At 55.1% G+C, this 17,888-nt stretch overlaps 1 protein-coding gene across 3 annotated transcripts in view; it reads left to right on the forward strand.

Annotated features, from left to right (window-relative positions):
* TMCC2 (transmembrane and coiled-coil domain family 2) overlaps positions 1-17,562 on the forward strand; it is a 140,372-nt gene extending 122,810 nt beyond the window's left edge. For all 3 annotated transcript variants that reach the window (XM_059904740.1, XM_059904733.1, XM_059904748.1), the window contains 3 exons: positions 14,512-15,452; positions 16,664-16,799; positions 17,057-17,562. In XM_059904740.1, the coding sequence (XP_059760723.1) occupies positions 14,512-15,452; positions 16,664-16,799; positions 17,057-17,368 (1,389 nt within the window). In that variant the 3' untranslated portion in view covers positions 17,369-17,562. The remainder of the gene's footprint in view (positions 1-14,511; positions 15,453-16,663; positions 16,800-17,056) is intronic.
* The last annotated feature ends 326 nt before the right edge of the window (positions 17,563-17,888 follow it).

Genomic DNA, 17,888 nt, shown 5'->3' on the forward strand with positions numbered 1-17,888 from the left:
CTCAGGAGGGCCTCCCAAGGCAGTGCCCACGCTGCCAGCCGCCCGCCAGGCCACGGCAGGGCAGCTCTGTGCTTCGCCATGAACCGCTGCTCCCTGTCTCGGTGATTAAAAGCCCCTGTTGCCCAGTATATCTGAGGTACCTGGTGAGTTAAGTTCTTCCTTTAGTCCGATTTGAGTTCCTCATGTTCAGGTGAAGCCCCCTTGCTTTTTAGGGGTCCTGTCCAATCAGGGGAGGGGCCGAAAAAATGACTCTACCCCTTACCTAAAGCTCTGACACCGGAGATCATAGGCAGCAGCAGCCTCTTGACTTTAGAGCAGGGTTTTGGACTCAGTTGCCCCAGCAGGCAGCTGGCCTCTGGAACTAGCCTCTATTCGTCTTTTCCCTACTGACATCCATGACTTTCTTTCTAGATAGAAAGTACCCAGTGCTCTCCAGATTAGCTCTGGCTTCTGGGAGTACAAAATTCCCCTAGGTACAGGGGGTGAAGTTAGATAACGTCCAAGTTACCTAGCAAGACCTGATGTCATGCCTTCTCTACCCACCTGACTCTAAGCACAGCCCCAGGGGTGGGGGGTGAGATGCTGCCAGCCCAGACACGGGTGGGAGACAGCAGTCAGGCCCCCAGCCTTCCCCCCAGGAGCCTCAGCCCCCTCAGACACGCCCCAGTGGAAGGTGTGCTCAAGGTTTGGGTGATAACAGAGCTGATAACAGCAGCAAGAGGAGCTCTCTGTCAGCGGTTCCAGATGATGATGAGCCAGCGCTGGTGATGTGGGCATGGGTCCTGGCAGCTAGCACAGGTCTCCCCAGCCACCGGGCACATTCCTCTCTGGATGCACCACATCCCTGAGATGCGAAACGTGACCCTGGTCTCTTCTGGTGCCAGATGAGGCAATGGAAATACAGTATCACTTACCTGATCCCTGCTCTGCTTCTTCTTTCTTTTCATAGGCACAGTTTGGGCTTTCTCTGTGCGCCACAGGGCAGAGGACTCTGAAACAGGAGCAGTGATGCGTGCACACACCCCATTGCATTCCTTCTAGGCTCCCAGGGAACCGAGGGCTCCCCTGAACTGCAGTGGGGGCTGGAGGCAGTGAGCAAAGTTCCTGGGAACAGAAGCCTTCTCTGACTTCCCTTCTCTCTCCAGTGGCAGGCGCTGGGGTGTTGCAGGCAGCTTGTCTGACTGTTCTTTGCCTCCAGCCCTCCCGCCGCCCCAGCTCCTGCACCCACATCTTCCGCATCCTGAGTCTGATGCCCCTGATTCTTTTGTCCCTCTGACCTTCCTCCAAGTCTGGATCTGGGGAGTGTGCTCACTTCAGGTACCCCACCACCGGGACCCCAGAGCTGGGCCAGTATCCATAGCTAATGAATAATTCAGCATGATCCGCAGAAGCTAAATCAGATCCTAAGTGATACTGTGACCAGGAGGCCTCCTTTGGGTGGCCGGAAAGGCGAACCCTGCCCTGGAAAGAAAAGTACTCTGTAATATTAACTTCATTATATAAGGTTTCTTTGCTGCCTGAGAAGGCAGCTTCAGACCCAAATATTATCTGGGTGCCATGCCTGTCTACTGGCTCCTCAAGGGTTCAGGGCATTGTGGGCACCCCCAGGCCATGCCAACCATGGCCTTTGACGTGTCCCTTTGAGCCCACTGGGCAGCATGCTGCAGTTTGCAGACTGCTTTGCTTTCACATACATTTCTCGTTGAATCACGTCAGCTCATGGTAAGCTCTGAGCCCTTGAGTCAGCAGGACGCCCCAAGAGTTCTGTGTTTCAGTCCTCTGCTTTTAGAAGGGAGTCGTCCTAAATTATTCTTGGCAAATAGGGTGGGGTGGAGGGCGCTTTGCTACCTAAAAACTGCCCAAAAAGGAGACACTGCTTCCTCTCTGGGTCACTTTCTCCCAGTCCTGTTCCCAATGTCGCCTCCCCCAGGGAAATAGAGTGGCTATAGAAGGCATGGAAATCGTTCCTCTTTCCTACCCAGCTGGCACCAGTTTTGATTTTCCTAAAAGGGACCTAAGTGTGTGGTCCTCTCCACTGCCCGGCGTCTGGCTCATGACATGAACTCTGTAACAGGAGTGTCCACGTCATTAGACAGGGCGAGGACCCATGGGCAAAAGAGATGGCCTCCTCCCTCCCTGGAAGCAGCTGCAAGGTGGTGTGGTGTGTGCACGCCCCACAGCGCTCTCTACTCTGGCCTTTCCTGTCTGCTTTGCCAGCTCATGTGGCCGAGCCTCTCCACATGCTCCTAGGAAATGCGCCCACCTTAGTTGCTCTAGTTCATCCTGAAGAAGATGGCCCTTCCTCCTGTGTGTCCCCAGAGGGAAGTAGGGCTCTTTGGTGACATGAGTTTCTAAGAAAATGGACCAACTGGCTGACTCTAAGAGTGAGTGTTAGGGGAGGGACCTTTGGGTACTGACCAGTTCCCAAACCCCCATTTCCAAGAGGTGAGCATTGGAGCAGCTGCCAGCCTTTCATGGAGGAATTCTAACCGGGAGATTTTCACAGCACATTTGGAGCCTGAAATTTTTTGAAGACCTCACCTTGTATTTGAAGCTACTAAATTTAGCTGCTCTTCAGCATTAGTCTTTGCTCTTGAAGCCTATGACTTCTCAGGTTTCCCACCCTTCAGAATGGGTGTGTGGTTTGTGCTTTTTTTTTTTTTTTTTCCCCCAGGAGAAAGAAAAATAAGAAGGAAGATTTTTTTAAAGAATGTGTGTTGGGGGGGCGGGTGTGGGGATCTGAAGAGTAATAATAATGGCAAAGGAAGAGACAAGAAAAAACTTACTATTTAGGAGTATTAAAGCAAGAAGGGGCACTGCATGAAAACGAGGGGAAGAGGAAGAAAAAACTAAAGGGGAGCCCAGGGAAAGAGAGGGCTGAAACCTGCTGGGCCTGCAGAGGAGAGCCTGCGTACAGGACCTGGGCTTCCTTCAGGGTCCAGGCTTCCTCCAGGGGTCCCCTTCCAGGATGACGGGAACCTGTCTGTCGCCCTGGACTCAGGCTAACTTGCGAGAGCGGAAAGAGTGTGGCCAGAGACACCTGCCTTGGCTCAGCTGCCTGAGCCTGCAAAGGGCCAGCAACTGCCCTGTCCCCTGCTCAGATGGAGCCTGTCTCTGCCAGGCCAAAGAGGAGGTGGCAGGGTAGCCAGGACTTGCCAGGAGCACACTTGGTGGCAGTTACCCAGCAGCACTTCTCTTTGCACAAGGACAGTTGCTTGGTGGCTAATGTCTTTCCATAGCCTGTCGCTTTAGTGCAGCTGCAGCTCTTCCTGTGTCCGCCTGCCACTCTCAACTTTGCTCCATATGTAGCTACTTTTTGGCTTTTTCTGTCCCAGGCGGAGTCTTCCAGGCACCTCCTAGAATAACTGTGGGGTGTGTGTGTGTGTGTGTATACATACGCATGTGAAGGAGCCTCAGGGCTAGGCCTTTCTTTCTTTTTTTTTTTTAGCATCTTTGTTGGAGTATAATTGCTCTACAATGGTGTGTTAGTTTCTGCTTTATAACAAAGTGAATCAGCCATACATATATCCCCATATCCCCTCCCTCTTGCGTCTCCCTCCCACCCTCCCTATCCCATCCCTCTAGGTGGTCACAAAGCACTGAGCTGATCTCCCTGTGCTATGTGGCTGCTTCCCACTAGCTATCTATTTTGCATTTGGTAGTGTATATATATGTCCATGCCACTCTCTTACCTCGTCCCAGCTTACCCTTCCCCCTCCCCGTGTCCTCAAGTCCATTCTCTACGTCTGCGTCTTTATTCCTGTCCTGCCCCTAGGTTCTTCAGAACCATTTCTTTTTTTTAGATTCCATATATATGTGTTAGCATATGGTATTTGTTTTTCTCTTTCTGACTTACTTCACTCTGTATGACAGACTCTAGGTCCATCCACCTCACTACAAATAACTCACTTTCGTTTCTTTTCATGGCTGAGTAATACGCCATTGTATATATGTGCCACATCTTCTTTATCCATTCATCTGTCGCTGGACACTTAGGTTGCTTCCATGTCCTGGCTATTGTAAATAGAGCTGCAATGAACATTGGGGTGCATGTGTCTTTTTGAATTATAGTTTTCTCAGGGTGGATGGTAGTGGGATTGCTGGGTCGTTAGTCATTTATTTCAGTAAAACCTACGATGTGTCAGGCGTTTTTACTCATGTTCCCATTTGATCCTCCCCTCCCTACAGCCCTGGGAGATAAGGATCATATGTACGATTTTGCAGCTGAGCTGCAGAGAATCTCCAGGGCTCAGCTCACCCACCCTCTCCTCCAGCTCCTGATGCCACCGGTCTCATCCCTGAGGCCTTTTTCTCCAGCCTGCTGTTTTGTGGGTGCTGCCGCCTCCTCTTGCAGTTGTGAAGAGGCGTGTACAGGGCCTGTGGAGGCCGCATTGCTAGCGAGTGGCGGGGTGAGGAGTCACAGCAGGCCTTCTGACCCGAGCCCTCTGCCGTGGGCTGAAAGGTGTAACCTGACCCCAGGGAGCGAGGTGTCTTCCTGCAGCACTCTCATCTCCTGCCAGGGCTTTCCAAGCCCCCCTCCCTTCACACACCCCTCCCAGTGCAGTGGTAGACACTGAGTCTCAGAGCCTGTGCTCACTCCACCAAGCTCCCATAGCAGGTATGGAGCTGAGACCCAGACCCTGGGCATCACCTTTTCCACCACGTCATGGCACCTTGGGCTCCTGCTTCCCACCCCCAGAGCAGGAAGCTCTACATCCTTGGCAGATTTGGGAACGTTTCAGACATGTTAAGACAAGAACATACTCTAGAGGAAAAGGGACCTCTCTCCTGCTGGTTTGCCTGGCAGACATCCCCTGGTTCCTGTTTGTCCCTTTTCTCTTAGCAGACTAATGGTTCACCCTGAGCTCCACCCCCCTTTTTCCTGTCCTTCAGTTACTGTGCTGATGGGTGAGTTGTCCCTGGAGGGGAGCTGAACCCTCCCATTAGGGAGATGCCAGATACCACCTCAGGGTCATCTTGGTGGTGCAATGAGGCCTCGAAGGAACCTCTTTCTGGTGCTTCTGAGCCTTCATGATCCTGGGCAGCTGGGGAGTGAGACCTTGTGAGGTGTCATGAGAGCCCCAGGGCTCGGCTTACTCAGCCCCCTCCTCGCCTCTGGGCTTCTGCTGCTACTGCCTTCTCCTTTTTCTCCTCCCCCTGTTTTGCTTGTAAGAAAAGGTTACAAATGTTAGCTTGGCGGAGCCTGGAGAGGAGGGGGGCAGAGGAGGGATGTCTTGAGTGTGAGAAGACCAGGCCGCCTCCGTGGCTACCTAGGACAGACTGCAGTAGATGGACTGCTTTCCATCTCAGCTCAGTGGGATAGATCAGGCAGTCATCTACAGACGTCAATACTAGGGAGGGTCAGTCTTATGCTAGACGCAGTGAAGGGCCCGGATATAGTTAAGATCTGATCCCTGCCTTCCTGGGAGCATTAAGACCTAAGACTTGTTTATGCAATAGGAACAGTGCACCTGCCCAGAGCATAAAGAAAAAACTCAAGTACCATAGGCGGGAGGTCATTTACAGATGTGGGAAGCTGCCAGAAGTGTCCCTGACCCCACATGTCCCTGACTGCTTATGCTTGAGCCGGCCCCAGAACTTGGGACCTGAGCGTTGTGCCCTTGCTAGACCCCTGTCCTCACAAACCCCAAGTCATTGCCACCACAAATGTTTGTAAGGTTTCCACGAGCCTAGGGTGTGGGGACTTCTGCTTTTGGTGTTCTGGCTGAGGGCCCTGGCATTGGGCCCTAGAGATAGCACTGGGCCCTTATCTCTGTGCACCTTCTTGAATTTGGACCGCCCCGTCAGCGTGATCCATGCCGATCCTTAATATTTAAGCCCTGAGTCTCTCACCAGGCTCAAGTGGGTGCAGAATCTGCGTCGTCTTTGGTGATTCTGCTGTGGGAAGCTGCCCTTAGAGAGACCCAGCAGACACCTGAGCTCTGCTGGCCACCCCGGCACCCTCCTCACAGCTTGCTCTCTGCTACTGTGGGCCTCTGGCCCCCTCTGCTGGCCGCTCACGGGATTTCTTGCTGGGACTGTCAAGATGAAGTCCAAGGAGGAAGAGACGGCTGTGAGTTTACCATCCATGTTTTATCTTGGGTGTTTTTGCTGAGTGTTGGGGCGGGGGACGAGGTGGGGGGGGGGGGTGACGAATGGGAAGCAGAAGTTAGCGGGGAAGTAGCTTCAGCGGTGTCCAGAGCAGAAAGTCGATTTCTAGGATCTCAGAGAAGAGGAAATCCCCTGGTGAGGCTGGCTGCTGTCTGCTTCCTCCAGGCAGTTATTAGAGTAGGGAGGAAGCCTTGGGAGTGATGGTGCCTTCAGCCTATGGACAGGGCAGCAGGGAAAGAGGCAGAAGACTGCAGGCTGAGCTGGCTGTGTTAGCAGGCTCCAGGCTCCAGCCTTTTTGGCTTTGAAGAGCTCGCTTCCATCCTGGAAGCCTGGCTAGGAGGTCCACTTCTGTTCTGAGGCTGAAGAAGGGAGTTCATGGGACTGTGCCTGTTTGTGAGAGGGGCTTCTGACAGTGAGAGGCATTTGTGTACGTGCATGAGGGGAGGGGAGGGGAGAGGAGGGGAGGGGAAGGCAGGGGCGGAGCATCCATCCAGCTGTGTGAAAGATGCAGGTGCACGTGTTGCCATGTGCTTCCCCGACCTGCCCCCCAGGCAGGCGTTGCTGTCTGTCACACCTGGATGTCCTCATGAACACTGGACTCATAGTGGCAACAGCTGGACTTGGGGATGGGCAGGGTGGAGGAGGGCACCCACTTGGTGATCCTCCCTTTCTCCTCCCAGATGGGAAGGAGCAGCCATGAGCCCCAGGGAGGGGGAAATCTCCCAGCGCAATCCGCCCCTAATCCCCAGGCTGGGCCTCAGACTGGAGATGGCGGCTGCAGAGCCTGGGAGCTCCGGCACACCTGCTCGCAGACCCCGGCTTTCCTTGGCAAGCCCCGTGCTGCCCAGGGACTGTGATCCCGGGGGCCTGGCACAGCCTGCAGAAAGCTGGGGCCTCAGGGCCCCTGGTACCCCATCACCAGCACGGCTTTGGGAAACGGTGCCCACACAGGTGAGGCCCTGGTAGGGAAGGGGGTGGGGTTGGGGGATGGAAGAAAGCCATTTCTGCAGTTCGTCAGGCGGGCTGTGCTCCCCTCCAGTCTCTTGGGTTGTGGCCCCCTCTCCTCTTCTCTCTCCATTATAGAGATGGGAGAAGGGAGGAGGGGTAAACACCAGGCCTCCAGGCTTAGGCTGACGGGTGCTGGCAGGGCCCTTGGGGTTTGGTGAGGGAGCCCTGGCACAGAAACCTACAGAAACCAGTGGCCAGACGTCACTCCGCGTGGGGCCAGAGGAGCTGACATGAAATTAAGCGGAAGGGGTGTTCCTGGTTGTGGTTGCCTCTGTCTACGGAGAAACAGTGACCGGGAGGGAGGAATGTGGAGGGCCAGTGAGCACGATCCCAGTAGGAGGGTCCGGAAGGAGCAAAGTGCTGGGTACTTAGAGCTGTGGGAGAATTTGGAGGGTTGAGAATAAAGGAGGCGCCAAGGTGGGAGGGCAGCCCCGGGGTTCCAGCCAGGGTGTGGGTATGAGGAGGCAGAGGGGACCGCACAGCAGGACATTTGTGTGGACAAAAGGGCATTGTTCTCAGCAGGGCAGGGAATGAGGCGGCTGAGCCGAGGTTGTAGTTTTGACCAGAGCCAAGGGGTGGACCTATCAGAAAGGACTGGAATCCAAGGGCTAGATGAGAGGAGTGTGACTCTGCCAGGAAGAGTCACCCTTAGGATCAGGGTGGGAGGAAGCACTTGCTGGCTTCAGGTGAGGCTGATTGAAGCCTCCACCCAGTGCCCGGCTGCCTGGAGGTCGTAGGTGCTGCATGAAAGGATGCGAGAGTGAGTTTCCTCATCTGTATGGACTCTGCACCCTGCAGTCCCTTGTAGCAGCGTAAAATTCCTTGTAAAGCCGCTGAGGGCACTCATGCAACGAGGAAGGGGCACTGCAGGAAGAGCCAGGTCCCTCACGCACCTGCCCTTGACTCCCTCGTGTGGCGGCTGGGGTCTCACTGCAGGAGTTTTTCATCTTACTCTTCCCCAAGGAACAGACCCAGGTGTATATGTATAATATATACTCCTCCACGTGTACCCCTTTATCTAAGCATTTGCCTCCCTGTCCTCTGGAGAAAAGCCACTTGGGCTCCCAGGCACCGATGGAACCACTGGATGAGCTGGTGCCTTCCCCTCCCCACCCCCCCTGCCTGTTCCTGCCCCTCCCCGCCCCTCCCCCACCTGGCTTGGGTTAGCTGTGATGACGCCTCCAGAGCCAGAGCCGGGGCCTGCAGTATCTGGGAGAATGGGGGCAGCCCCTGGCTAAGGACCAAGGGTTGGCATAATCTTCCCAGTCTGCTCTGGTTGGGACATCAGGTTGGTGTGGGAGATGTCAGGTTGCCTCCCTCCCAGCTTCATTGTAGGGTCACACTGCCTCTTTGGGCAGGGGGCGGGGTGTTAGCTGGCTATGGCTGTTCCTCTCCATCCTGGCCTGGCTTACCTCCCTTTTCCTCGGGGAACTAGTAGAAGAGGGGAATCTGTGTGTTCTCCATCCTGAGAAGGGTGCTCAAATCAGAGTCTCAGGGCCAGAAGTCAGCAGATGGAAGCATCTCTGCTGAGTCACCCGGGCCTGACAGGCCTGTCACACTCACCCGCAGGGCTCTTAGTCACTGCAGCCCAGGAGCAGCACCCTGCATGGACCTCGGCCCATCTGGTCAGACCTACAGACAAAGCAGGGTTGACACCTGACTCCATTGCTCTCCGCCCTGGGAGGCGACACACAGGCCACCTGTCCCGGGATGACAGGGCCACCCTGCTCTCCTAAAGGGAAGCATAGGAGCCCCAAAGCTCTTTTCTTTCCTCTTTTTTTTTTTTTAAATTAATTAATTAATTTATTTATTTTTGGCTGTGTTGGGTCTTCGTTTCTGTGCGAGGGCTTTCTCCAGTTGCGGCGAGTGGGGGCCACTCTTCATCGCGGTGCACGGGCCTCTCACTGTCGCGGCCTCTCCCGTTGCGTAGCACAGGCTCCAGACGCGCACGCTCAGTAGTTGTGGCTCACGTGCTTAGTTGCTCCACGGCATGTGGGATCTTCCCAGACCAGGGCTCGAACCCGTGTCCCCTGCATTGGCAGGCAGACTCCCAACCACTGCGCCACCAGGGAAGCCCTCCTCTTTTTTTTTCCCAAGAGTGACCTTAGTGTTTGCTTTCCAACCCCTGAGCAGGTAGCTAGGACAGGAATCATCTTCTGTGTCAGCTTGCTCTGGGGACCCTGACAGGAGCACTTTGTAAATGTAGGAAGGGGCTGCCTGTCCCTGGGGGAGGGGAGTCACAGGCTGGGAGCCATCTGCGGTCTCCTGGGAACCTGGGAGTGCAGGTGTGGAGTACGCATTCCTTGCAAGTGTGATTGTTGATGTGGTCCATCTTGAAGCATGTTTATAATGTGTTTGTACTGTTGCTGGAGCAATAGATCCATGATTCACATCTCACAACTTACATGGCTAGCGTCCTTCCCCTTTGCACTGAGTAGCTTCATGTAAGCCTGGATGCTTCTGTCCCAACAGTGTCTGCCTCAGGGACCCAGGCTGCCGGGCCAGTGTGTGAGAGGAAGACCCATGTCCTGTGTCTGGCCGGGTTAACATGGAGATGTGAGCTCAGGCCCCGGAGGAGGTGGGAGCCCTGTAATCTGGCAGAGCGCCTAATCCGGCTTTGCTCAGCTCTGCTGGAAGCGGGCAGGGAGAAGAGTCTGAGGGGCTGTGAAGCCTCGTGGAGGGGGTGCTCCCAGGGGTGTGTCTCGCCAGAGCAGGGAGACGAATAGGGAAAGTTGTGCCCTGGACACTTCTGACAACGTCCCAGCTCTGGCTCTTCCAGAACATTCATCAGCACTTCTCGGACATCACTGTCTGTGTAGAATAGTGTCAGTGACCTCAGCCCTGGCTGGTGGGCACCCTGAGCAGGGAGCGTGACCCGGCCTCCGGGTTGCCTTGTGTGGATAAGGGTCATGGAAGAAGCATGGGCCACTCTCCACGTTTTTCCTCTTCTTAGAACTTGCCCCCCTGTGCACAGGGATTCCTCCTGGGGTCAGGTGCCTGCGGAGTGTCCGGCCCCTCTCAGGCAGGAGAGTAGGGTAAGGAGGCCATGGTGCTGGTGGCTGGGCATGGACACAGGGCTGGGTGGCCTGGACCGTGTGAGGCTCTGTGTCAGTTTCGAGAGAGGAACAGCAGTGCCTGTTGTAGCCCACCCACTGCCGTGCTCCAGGCTGGGGGACCCTGGGAGTTTTCACCTGCTAGTGACCGGGAGTTCAGTGATCTGTATTGCTCCTCTTTTTAGTGAGTGAGTTAGAGCTGCTTCTTCCTTTTTTTTTTTTTTTTTTTTTTGGCTGTGCTGAGCAGCATGTGGGATCTTAGTTCCCCGATCAGGGATCGAACCTGTGCCCCATGCCTGCAGTGGAAGCACAGAGTCTTAACCACTGGACCGCCAGGGAAGTCCCAGCTAGAGCTTCTGCTGTGTTAAAAATGTGCCCATAAAATGAAGGACCCAGATACCCTCCCGCAGACCCACTCTGTAATAGGACGTGGGCTGGCCCTGCAACCTAGGCCAGCAGATTGAGGGCCCTGGCCTTCCACACCCAGGTTGTGCAACCATCACCTCTATCTAGTTCCAGAACATTTTCATTATCCCTAAAGGAAACCTGTACCCATTAAGCGGTCACTCCCCATTTCTCCCTTCCCCCGCCCCTGGCAACCACTAGTCTGCCTTATGTCTCTATGAATTTAACTATTCTGGACATTTCATAGAAGTAGAATTGTACAATATGTGGCCTTTAGTATCTGTTTTCTTTTACTTAGTGTAGTGCTCTTGAGATTCATCCACGTTGTAGCCTATAGTTGTAGCCTGTAGTACTTCATTCATTTTATAATCAAATAAGAGTCCATTGTGTGACTCTACCAATTTTGCTTACCCATTATCCAACGATCAGTGGACATTTGAGTTGTGTCCACCCTTTGGCTATTGTAAATAGTGTTGCTGTGAACATATGTGTACAAGTACTTATTTAATACCTGCTTTCAATTCCTTGGGGCTGCACCTAGGAGTGAAATTGCTGGGTCATAAAGCAAATCCATGTTTAATTTTTTAAGGAACCTCCAAACTGTTTTCCACAGCAGCTGCGCCATCTTACATTCCCGCCAGCAAAGGTGTGAAGGGTCTGATTTCCCCACATCCTCGCCAACACTTGTTATTTTCCTTTTTCAATTATAGCCGTCCTAGTGGATGTGAAGTGTCAGTTGATTGTGATTTGTTTCTGAGCACCTGCTGTGTGCCCTGAGATTGTACTGTGATCATTGCCTTCACGGTCTCATTTTATCCTCCTGACAATCCGTTGAGGTGGGTAGAAATACCCCCTTTTTCTAGATGAGAAAGCTGAGTCCCAGAAAAGTTAATGACATATCTAAGGGCACACAGCTGGTAAGTGACAGAGCCAGGATTCTAAACCGGTGTTTGCTTCCACACTTAGTGCCCTTTCCATTGCCCTGCATGGGCCTTGTATCCTGTCCCATTGCGATTCTTCTTTTATTTTTTGTGAGCAAATCTCATTCTCCTCATGCTCTGCTTGATTCATCCCTCTTAACAGCTTCCTCATCTTTTTTCTTCTAATGCTCTAATTTTCCTTCCTTTGTTAAAGCATAATCTCTCTTTGTACCTCTGCCTGTCTGTCTGCAGCCTCCTTGGCTCTTCTTCCCTGGTCACCCTGTGTCCCTTTCGTCCTGAAAGTGCGCTGCAGCCTTGGGTGGGTGAGCTTGGGGAGGGCAGGGAGTGGAGAACTCCCTGGGGGCAGGGACAAAGAGGGATGTTCTGTGACTGGAGCCAGCCAGAGGCTCCAGGCATTGTAGACCCAGTGGAGGGGCAGGAAGGAGCTGGGGTACTGCCGCAGGAACCCCAGGCTTGAGTCTGGGCCCCAGGGCAGAGAAGAGGGGCGGGCGGTGGGGAAACGGGTGGGACCCCAGCCCACTTCAGCTCACCACCAGGCCCTGCTGATTTTCCCGGAGTGTCTGTTCTCTCATTCATGGGGATTTCACAGCCAGCTTCAACTCTGCTTTTCTATTTGTAAGCCAGACAGCCACCAAATTGAAGGGTAAAAGGCTCTAAGCTGCCAGACTGGAGCCAAGACAGGCAGCAAATTTGCTCTTTTACACTCCCTCGTAGTCCAAAGCACTTTTGCATTTCACAGCGAGTCCGTGTCTCATTAGGTCCTCCCACACTCCTCCAAGTAGGTGGGACCGACACTCTCCTCTTTATAAAGATGAGCCCACAACCTAGCTGAGCATCGGGCAGTGAGGCAGCCAGATCCCAACTCATTTTCTGGATATTCTTTCTCCCACAAAGAGGGTGGAAGAGAGGGAAAGTGTTGACTCCCTTTGGAAAGCACAGCGGCCTTATAAAGGGGTCAAGTTCTTTAATATTAAAAGCTTTGTGTTGCATATAGAATTAAATTTTGTCTCATGGTATCAATGTTGAGCAAATTTTTTAGTATAATCTTTTAAATAAACTTCATTTCCTCCGCCACACACAAAAAACGTTGCGCTGCCAGATCCAGACAGCACCGATGAGTGCCTCTGTCTGCCTGTGCCGTGCCGAGTGCTTGCTAGACATCATCTTGTGTAACCCTCACCAAAGGCCTGAGAGTAGATATGATTACCCCCATTTTACAGGGGGGAATACTGAGGGTCAGGAAAATCGAGAGATGGGGTGTTTGCTGTCACTGCAGGGAACAGCACAGGAAGAAGGGGTTTCACTGCATGATGCAGTTTGAAGTCAGATTGCTACAACGAGTAGACCTTGGGACAGGTCATTAAGGGAGACTGTGGAATTGGCTCCTCTGATATACAAGGTCCTGAAGGTATCAGCACCTGGCAGAGGGCAAAGGGACATGCGGGGAGACCCAAAACACATGTCAGAGGAAAGTCCTGACTTCAGGAGGTATGGGAAGGGATGGGTTTTGTACCCAGCATCCCCAGTGGAACTGGGACCTGAAAAGGCTGAAGAGGAAGCCCACAGAGGAGACACCCTCCCCTGGCTCCTGAGTTTGGCAGGGCTGTTGTTTTTAACAGTGTTTGCCAATAATTTTGCACCTCGGCAGAAATGGAGCCCAGTGACTTCTGCCTGCAGTTGGCACGGGCTGCTTCCGGTGCGTGAGCTGTGAGCTGGGGCCACTTTCTTTGTGTTTAACCCCTTCCCCCATGTGTACCTCACCCTGCCCCCACCCCCGCATACACAAAAAGAGCAATATCTGACCCGGCCAGGGGTGTGCTGTGTGTAAAAATACATGGGGTTGAGCCATTTCCTGCTGCTTCCGTTGTTGCATGGCGATAAGACACTGGGACTCGGCTGTGGACAGTGGTCCTCCAACAGGCTGAGGCGGGTCTGGCCCTGGGAGAGTGGGGCTCCAGGCCCGCCTGCTTTCATCCGACCTTGCTTCCCATCTTTCCTATCTTCTGTGACCTTTCCTTCCCCTCTCTCCCTGCCCCCTATCCTTTCTCAGTCTCTCTGCTCCTTTCTTTGTGCCACCCTGATGCACTCAGGAAGCCTGCCTGCCTGCCTGCCTGCGAGGAAAAGGCGCTGTCTTCACCCTCCTGCACATTCACCTCCTTCCACGCTGGATGGCTGGTACCCCCAGGCCCCCAGCCTGGGCCCTGCTTCCCTCAGCCTGTGGGTTACTTCTGGGACTCGAGCCCTTGGGGACCCAGCCAGCAGGCAGGTGGGGGTGTGCTCCTCTCCCTGTCCTGGGAGACCGGGCAGGGCTGGGTGCTCCCGCCATCATGAAGCGGAAGAGGTTGCTAATGGCTCCAGGGAGCTGGAAGGTAAGGGCAGGGCTGGGAGAGGTGTCCGCGGAGGCAGGTGCCCCGCTGAGCTGCACTGGGGAAGCCCAGGTGGGGAGGGGGCAGGGGAGTGCTTCCTGTGCCTGCATGGGGCCCGAGTGTAGGCTCTGGTCAGCTCTGAGGGAGAGGCCTGCTCCAGGCAGGAGCGTTATGGAGGGCTGAGTCCAGAGGGGCAGTGTGTCTCATCCCTGAGGAATAACCCCGTGACTGCAGTGAAGCCTCGGACCTGCTGGGTCCGTGTGACGGGGCAAAAAGAGCTCTGGGCTGCCAGTTCTGTCTTCCTGAAGCTGTTTGTCCCTGAGCAACGTGCTTGAACTCTCTGGGCCAAAGGAGGAGCAGGTCTGCCTGGACTGCACTTTAGGCTTGTTGTGGGGGTTGGGTAAATAGCAGATGTGCAAGCCCTTCCTAAATGGCAGCTGTGAGGGAATCCTGTTGTCATTGCCGTTATTCTTTCGGACTCTAAAAGTTTCCTGTTCGTCCTACATCCGTTTTCTAGGCAGTGAAACCAAGTCCAGAGTTGTCCAGGGACACACGAGAGACTCCTGTGGGCCCCCTCCCTTGGTTTCCTGATTGACTTACGCTTCTTCTGCTTGCCTTCTTCCCCAGGTCGACAAGGGGGACCTCGTGGCCCTGAGCCTCCCTGGCGGCCCTGGCCATGGTGACACCGATGGCCCCATCAGCCTGGACGTGCCGGACGGGGCCCCGGACCCCCAGCGGACCAAGGCCGCCATCGACCACCTGCACCAGAAGATCCTGAAGATCACAGAACAGATCAAGATCGAGCAGGAGGCGCGGGACGACAATGTGGCGGAGTACCTGAAGCTCGCCAACAACGCCGACAAGCAGCAGGTGTCCCGCATCAAGCAGGTGTTCGAGAAGAAGAACCAGAAGTCGGCCCAGACCATCGCCCAGCTGCACAAGAAGCTGGAGCACTACCGCCGGCGCCTGAAGGAGATCGAGCAGAACGGGCCTTCGCGGCAGCCCAAGGATGTGCTGCGGGACATGCAGCAGGGCCTGAAGGACGTGGGCGCCAACATGCGCGCCGGCATCAGCGGCTTTGGGGGTGGCGTGGTGGAGGGCGTGAAGGGCAGCCTCTCGGGCCTCTCACAGGCCACCCACACCGCCGTGGTGTCCAAGCCCCGGGAGTTCGCCAGCCTCATCCGGAACAAGTTTGGCAGCGCTGACAACATCGCCCACCTGAAGGACCCTCTGGACGACGGGCCCCCCGAGGAGGCGGCCCGGGCGCTGAGCGGCAGTGCCACGCTCGTGTCCAGCCCCAAGTACGGCAGCGACGATGAGTGCTCCAGCGCCAGCGCCAGCTCGGCCGGGGCGGGCAGCAACTCGGGGGCCGGGCCCGCTGCGGCGCTGGGGAGCCCCAAGTCAAACATGCTGTACGGAGCCCCCGGAAACCTGGATGCTGTGCTGGAAGAGCTGCGGGAGATCAAGGAGGGCCAGTCCCACCTGGAGGACTCGATGGAGGACCTGAAGGCTCAGCTGCAGAGGGACTACACCTACATGACCCAGTGCCTGCAGGAGGAGCGCTACAGGTGTGTGCCGCCCGGCCCACCCCTGGGGAGAGGGGCCGAGCACCGGCTTTCACACTTGGTGGTAGCAGCAGACGGGGGAGCATCTAGAAGGGTCCTGGGCTGCTGGAAGGGGCCAGGAAGAGGCTCCGAGGACCCTTCCACCAGCTTCCAGGGCAGCTGGAAGTTAGGATTATGGGGCCTGTGGAAGGAAGGCTCTGCCTGTCTCAGGAGCTTTGAGCATCCCTACTTGATGATTACATGGTTGTTGTACAAAAGGGGAAACCGAGGCAGGAGCCAGCTACATGGCCTCTTATCTGGAGAGACTCTGGCTAAGAGCACTGACTCTGGAGCCAGGTTACCTGGGTTCAGATCCCAGCTCTACTATTTACTCTTTACCTTGAACAAAGTTCTTAATACTCTCCGTACCCGGTGTCCTCATCTGTGAAGCGGGAATAACGTGAATCCCTGTTCATAGGGTTTGTGAGGATTGAGTCCAAACCTGTAAAGTCACCGTATGTAGGTGTCTGGCATGGTCCATGTGAACATCCAGCCGAGGGTCCTGAGTCAGCCTGTCCCCTCCTTTCCTTCTGTCTGCTCTGCTTTTGCTCTGCGCCTCTCGTGTGGCATTTGGCACTTGCTCCTTGGGATTCTTAGGGATCTTTTCTTTAGTTAGCACTTTTTCTTCTTCATATATGTGAAGAAGGTTTGGAAAATTGAGGGGGAAACCTGCCTGAAAACTAACTACCCCCCCCCCGCCCCCACATAGTAGTCATCTTCTGATATTTTGTGCCTTCAGAGCAGGGATTGTGTCTCTATATCCCTGTGTCCCTGGTACCCAAGAGAGCCTATTAGCCCAGGGCTTAAGGGCCGAGGTTGTTGAAGTCAGTCAATCCCTGACTCCTCCATTCATGAGCTCTGTGATCTCAGGCAAGTTCCTCAACCTCTCTATGCCTCAGTCTTCTCATCTGTAAAATGGGGATGACACTAGTACTTATCTTGAAGGTTTGTGGGGAGGATCCTATGAGATAATGTGGCTAAAGTGCCTAGCCCAGAGCCTGCATATAAGAAGTGCTGTGTACGTAGTAGCTTTCATTGTTGTTGCTGTTAAAATTGGACAGGGCTGGACACCTGGGGTGGGTTGAGTCATTGTTGAGAATGAGTGAAATTGATCCTGGGGGGAGACAAGAGGCTTGGGGAGCTGGCACTGGTGTCATACCTTCTCCCTCTGCCAGGTATGAGCGGCTGGAGGAGCAGCTCAACGACCTGACCGAGCTTCACCAGAATGAGATGACCAACCTGAAGCAGGAGCTGGCCAGCATGGAGGAGAAGGTGGCCTACCAGTCCTACGAAAGGGCCCGGGACATCCAGGTACAGCAGCCTCAAGAGGAATCTGGGAGTGGGCTGGTTCCACCCCTTCCCCTTAGTCAAGACTTCCACTTCCCACCAGCCTCCCCAGATAGTCATCATTAAAGAACTCGGGCCCCTAGCTGCAGCTGATCACCCTCTACCCTGCCTGGCCTTCGGAGGGGGCACAGCATTGTCACCTCCTCTGAGGGGCAGGTAGGGTTTAGGCTGGGGGTCTGCCCGCCCTGAGCTCCAATGCACCCACCCCTGTGTCCCTGCAGGAGGCTGTGGAGTCTTGCCTGACCCGGGTCACCAAGCTGGAGCTGCAGCAGCAACAGCAACAGGTGGTGCAGCTGGAGGGCGTGGAGAACGCCAACGCACGGGCGCTGCTGGGCAAGTTCATCAACGTGATCCTGGCGCTCATGGCCGTGCTGCTGGTGTTCGTGTCCACTCTCGCCAACTTCATCACACCCCTCATGAAGACCCGCCTGCGCATCACCAGCACCGCCCTCCTGGTCCTCGTCCTCTTCCTCCTCTGGAAGCACTGGGACTCCCTCACCTACCTCCTGCAGCACGTGCTACTGCCCAGCTGAGCGGCCGGCCTGTCCCGACCCCGTGCTCTCCCCAGCCCCCCGCTGGCCATGCTTCTCCGGGGGGACCCTGGGACTCCCGAGTCCTTGGACTTCTTCATATGTCCAGTTTGGGCTTCCTGCCCAAACTGTCCATTCCAGCAACTTCTGCCCCCTTCTCTGTCCTTGCTTCTTCTGTCCAGTGCCTCCTCCCTGTTGGCCTGAAGGGAGCCGTAAGTGTAGCCCTGGCTGGAGGTGGTGGGGGCGTCGGTGGCCAAATGGAGCAGAGGACACCCGGATGGACTGTTTTGATTATTTACAGTCACACAAGGGCTCCTCCCAGCTGATGCAGATGCCATGGGTCAGGAAGGCCAATGAGAAGAGGGGCAGGAGAGGGCCATGCCTTGGCTTTCCTAGGGAACAGCCCATGCTGGAGGCAGCTCCGGCTCCCTCTTTGTGGAGATGGTCAGGATGAAGGCAAGAGTTTCCACTGGCCCTGGGGAAGCTCCCCAGCTCACCCCTCCCTCCTCCAGAGCTGGGTTGA

This window comes from Balaenoptera ricei, chromosome 1, assembly GCF_028023285.1.
Source record: "Balaenoptera ricei isolate mBalRic1 chromosome 1, mBalRic1.hap2, whole genome shotgun sequence".
Lineage (NCBI taxonomy): Eukaryota > Metazoa > Chordata > Mammalia > Artiodactyla > Balaenopteridae > Balaenoptera > Balaenoptera ricei.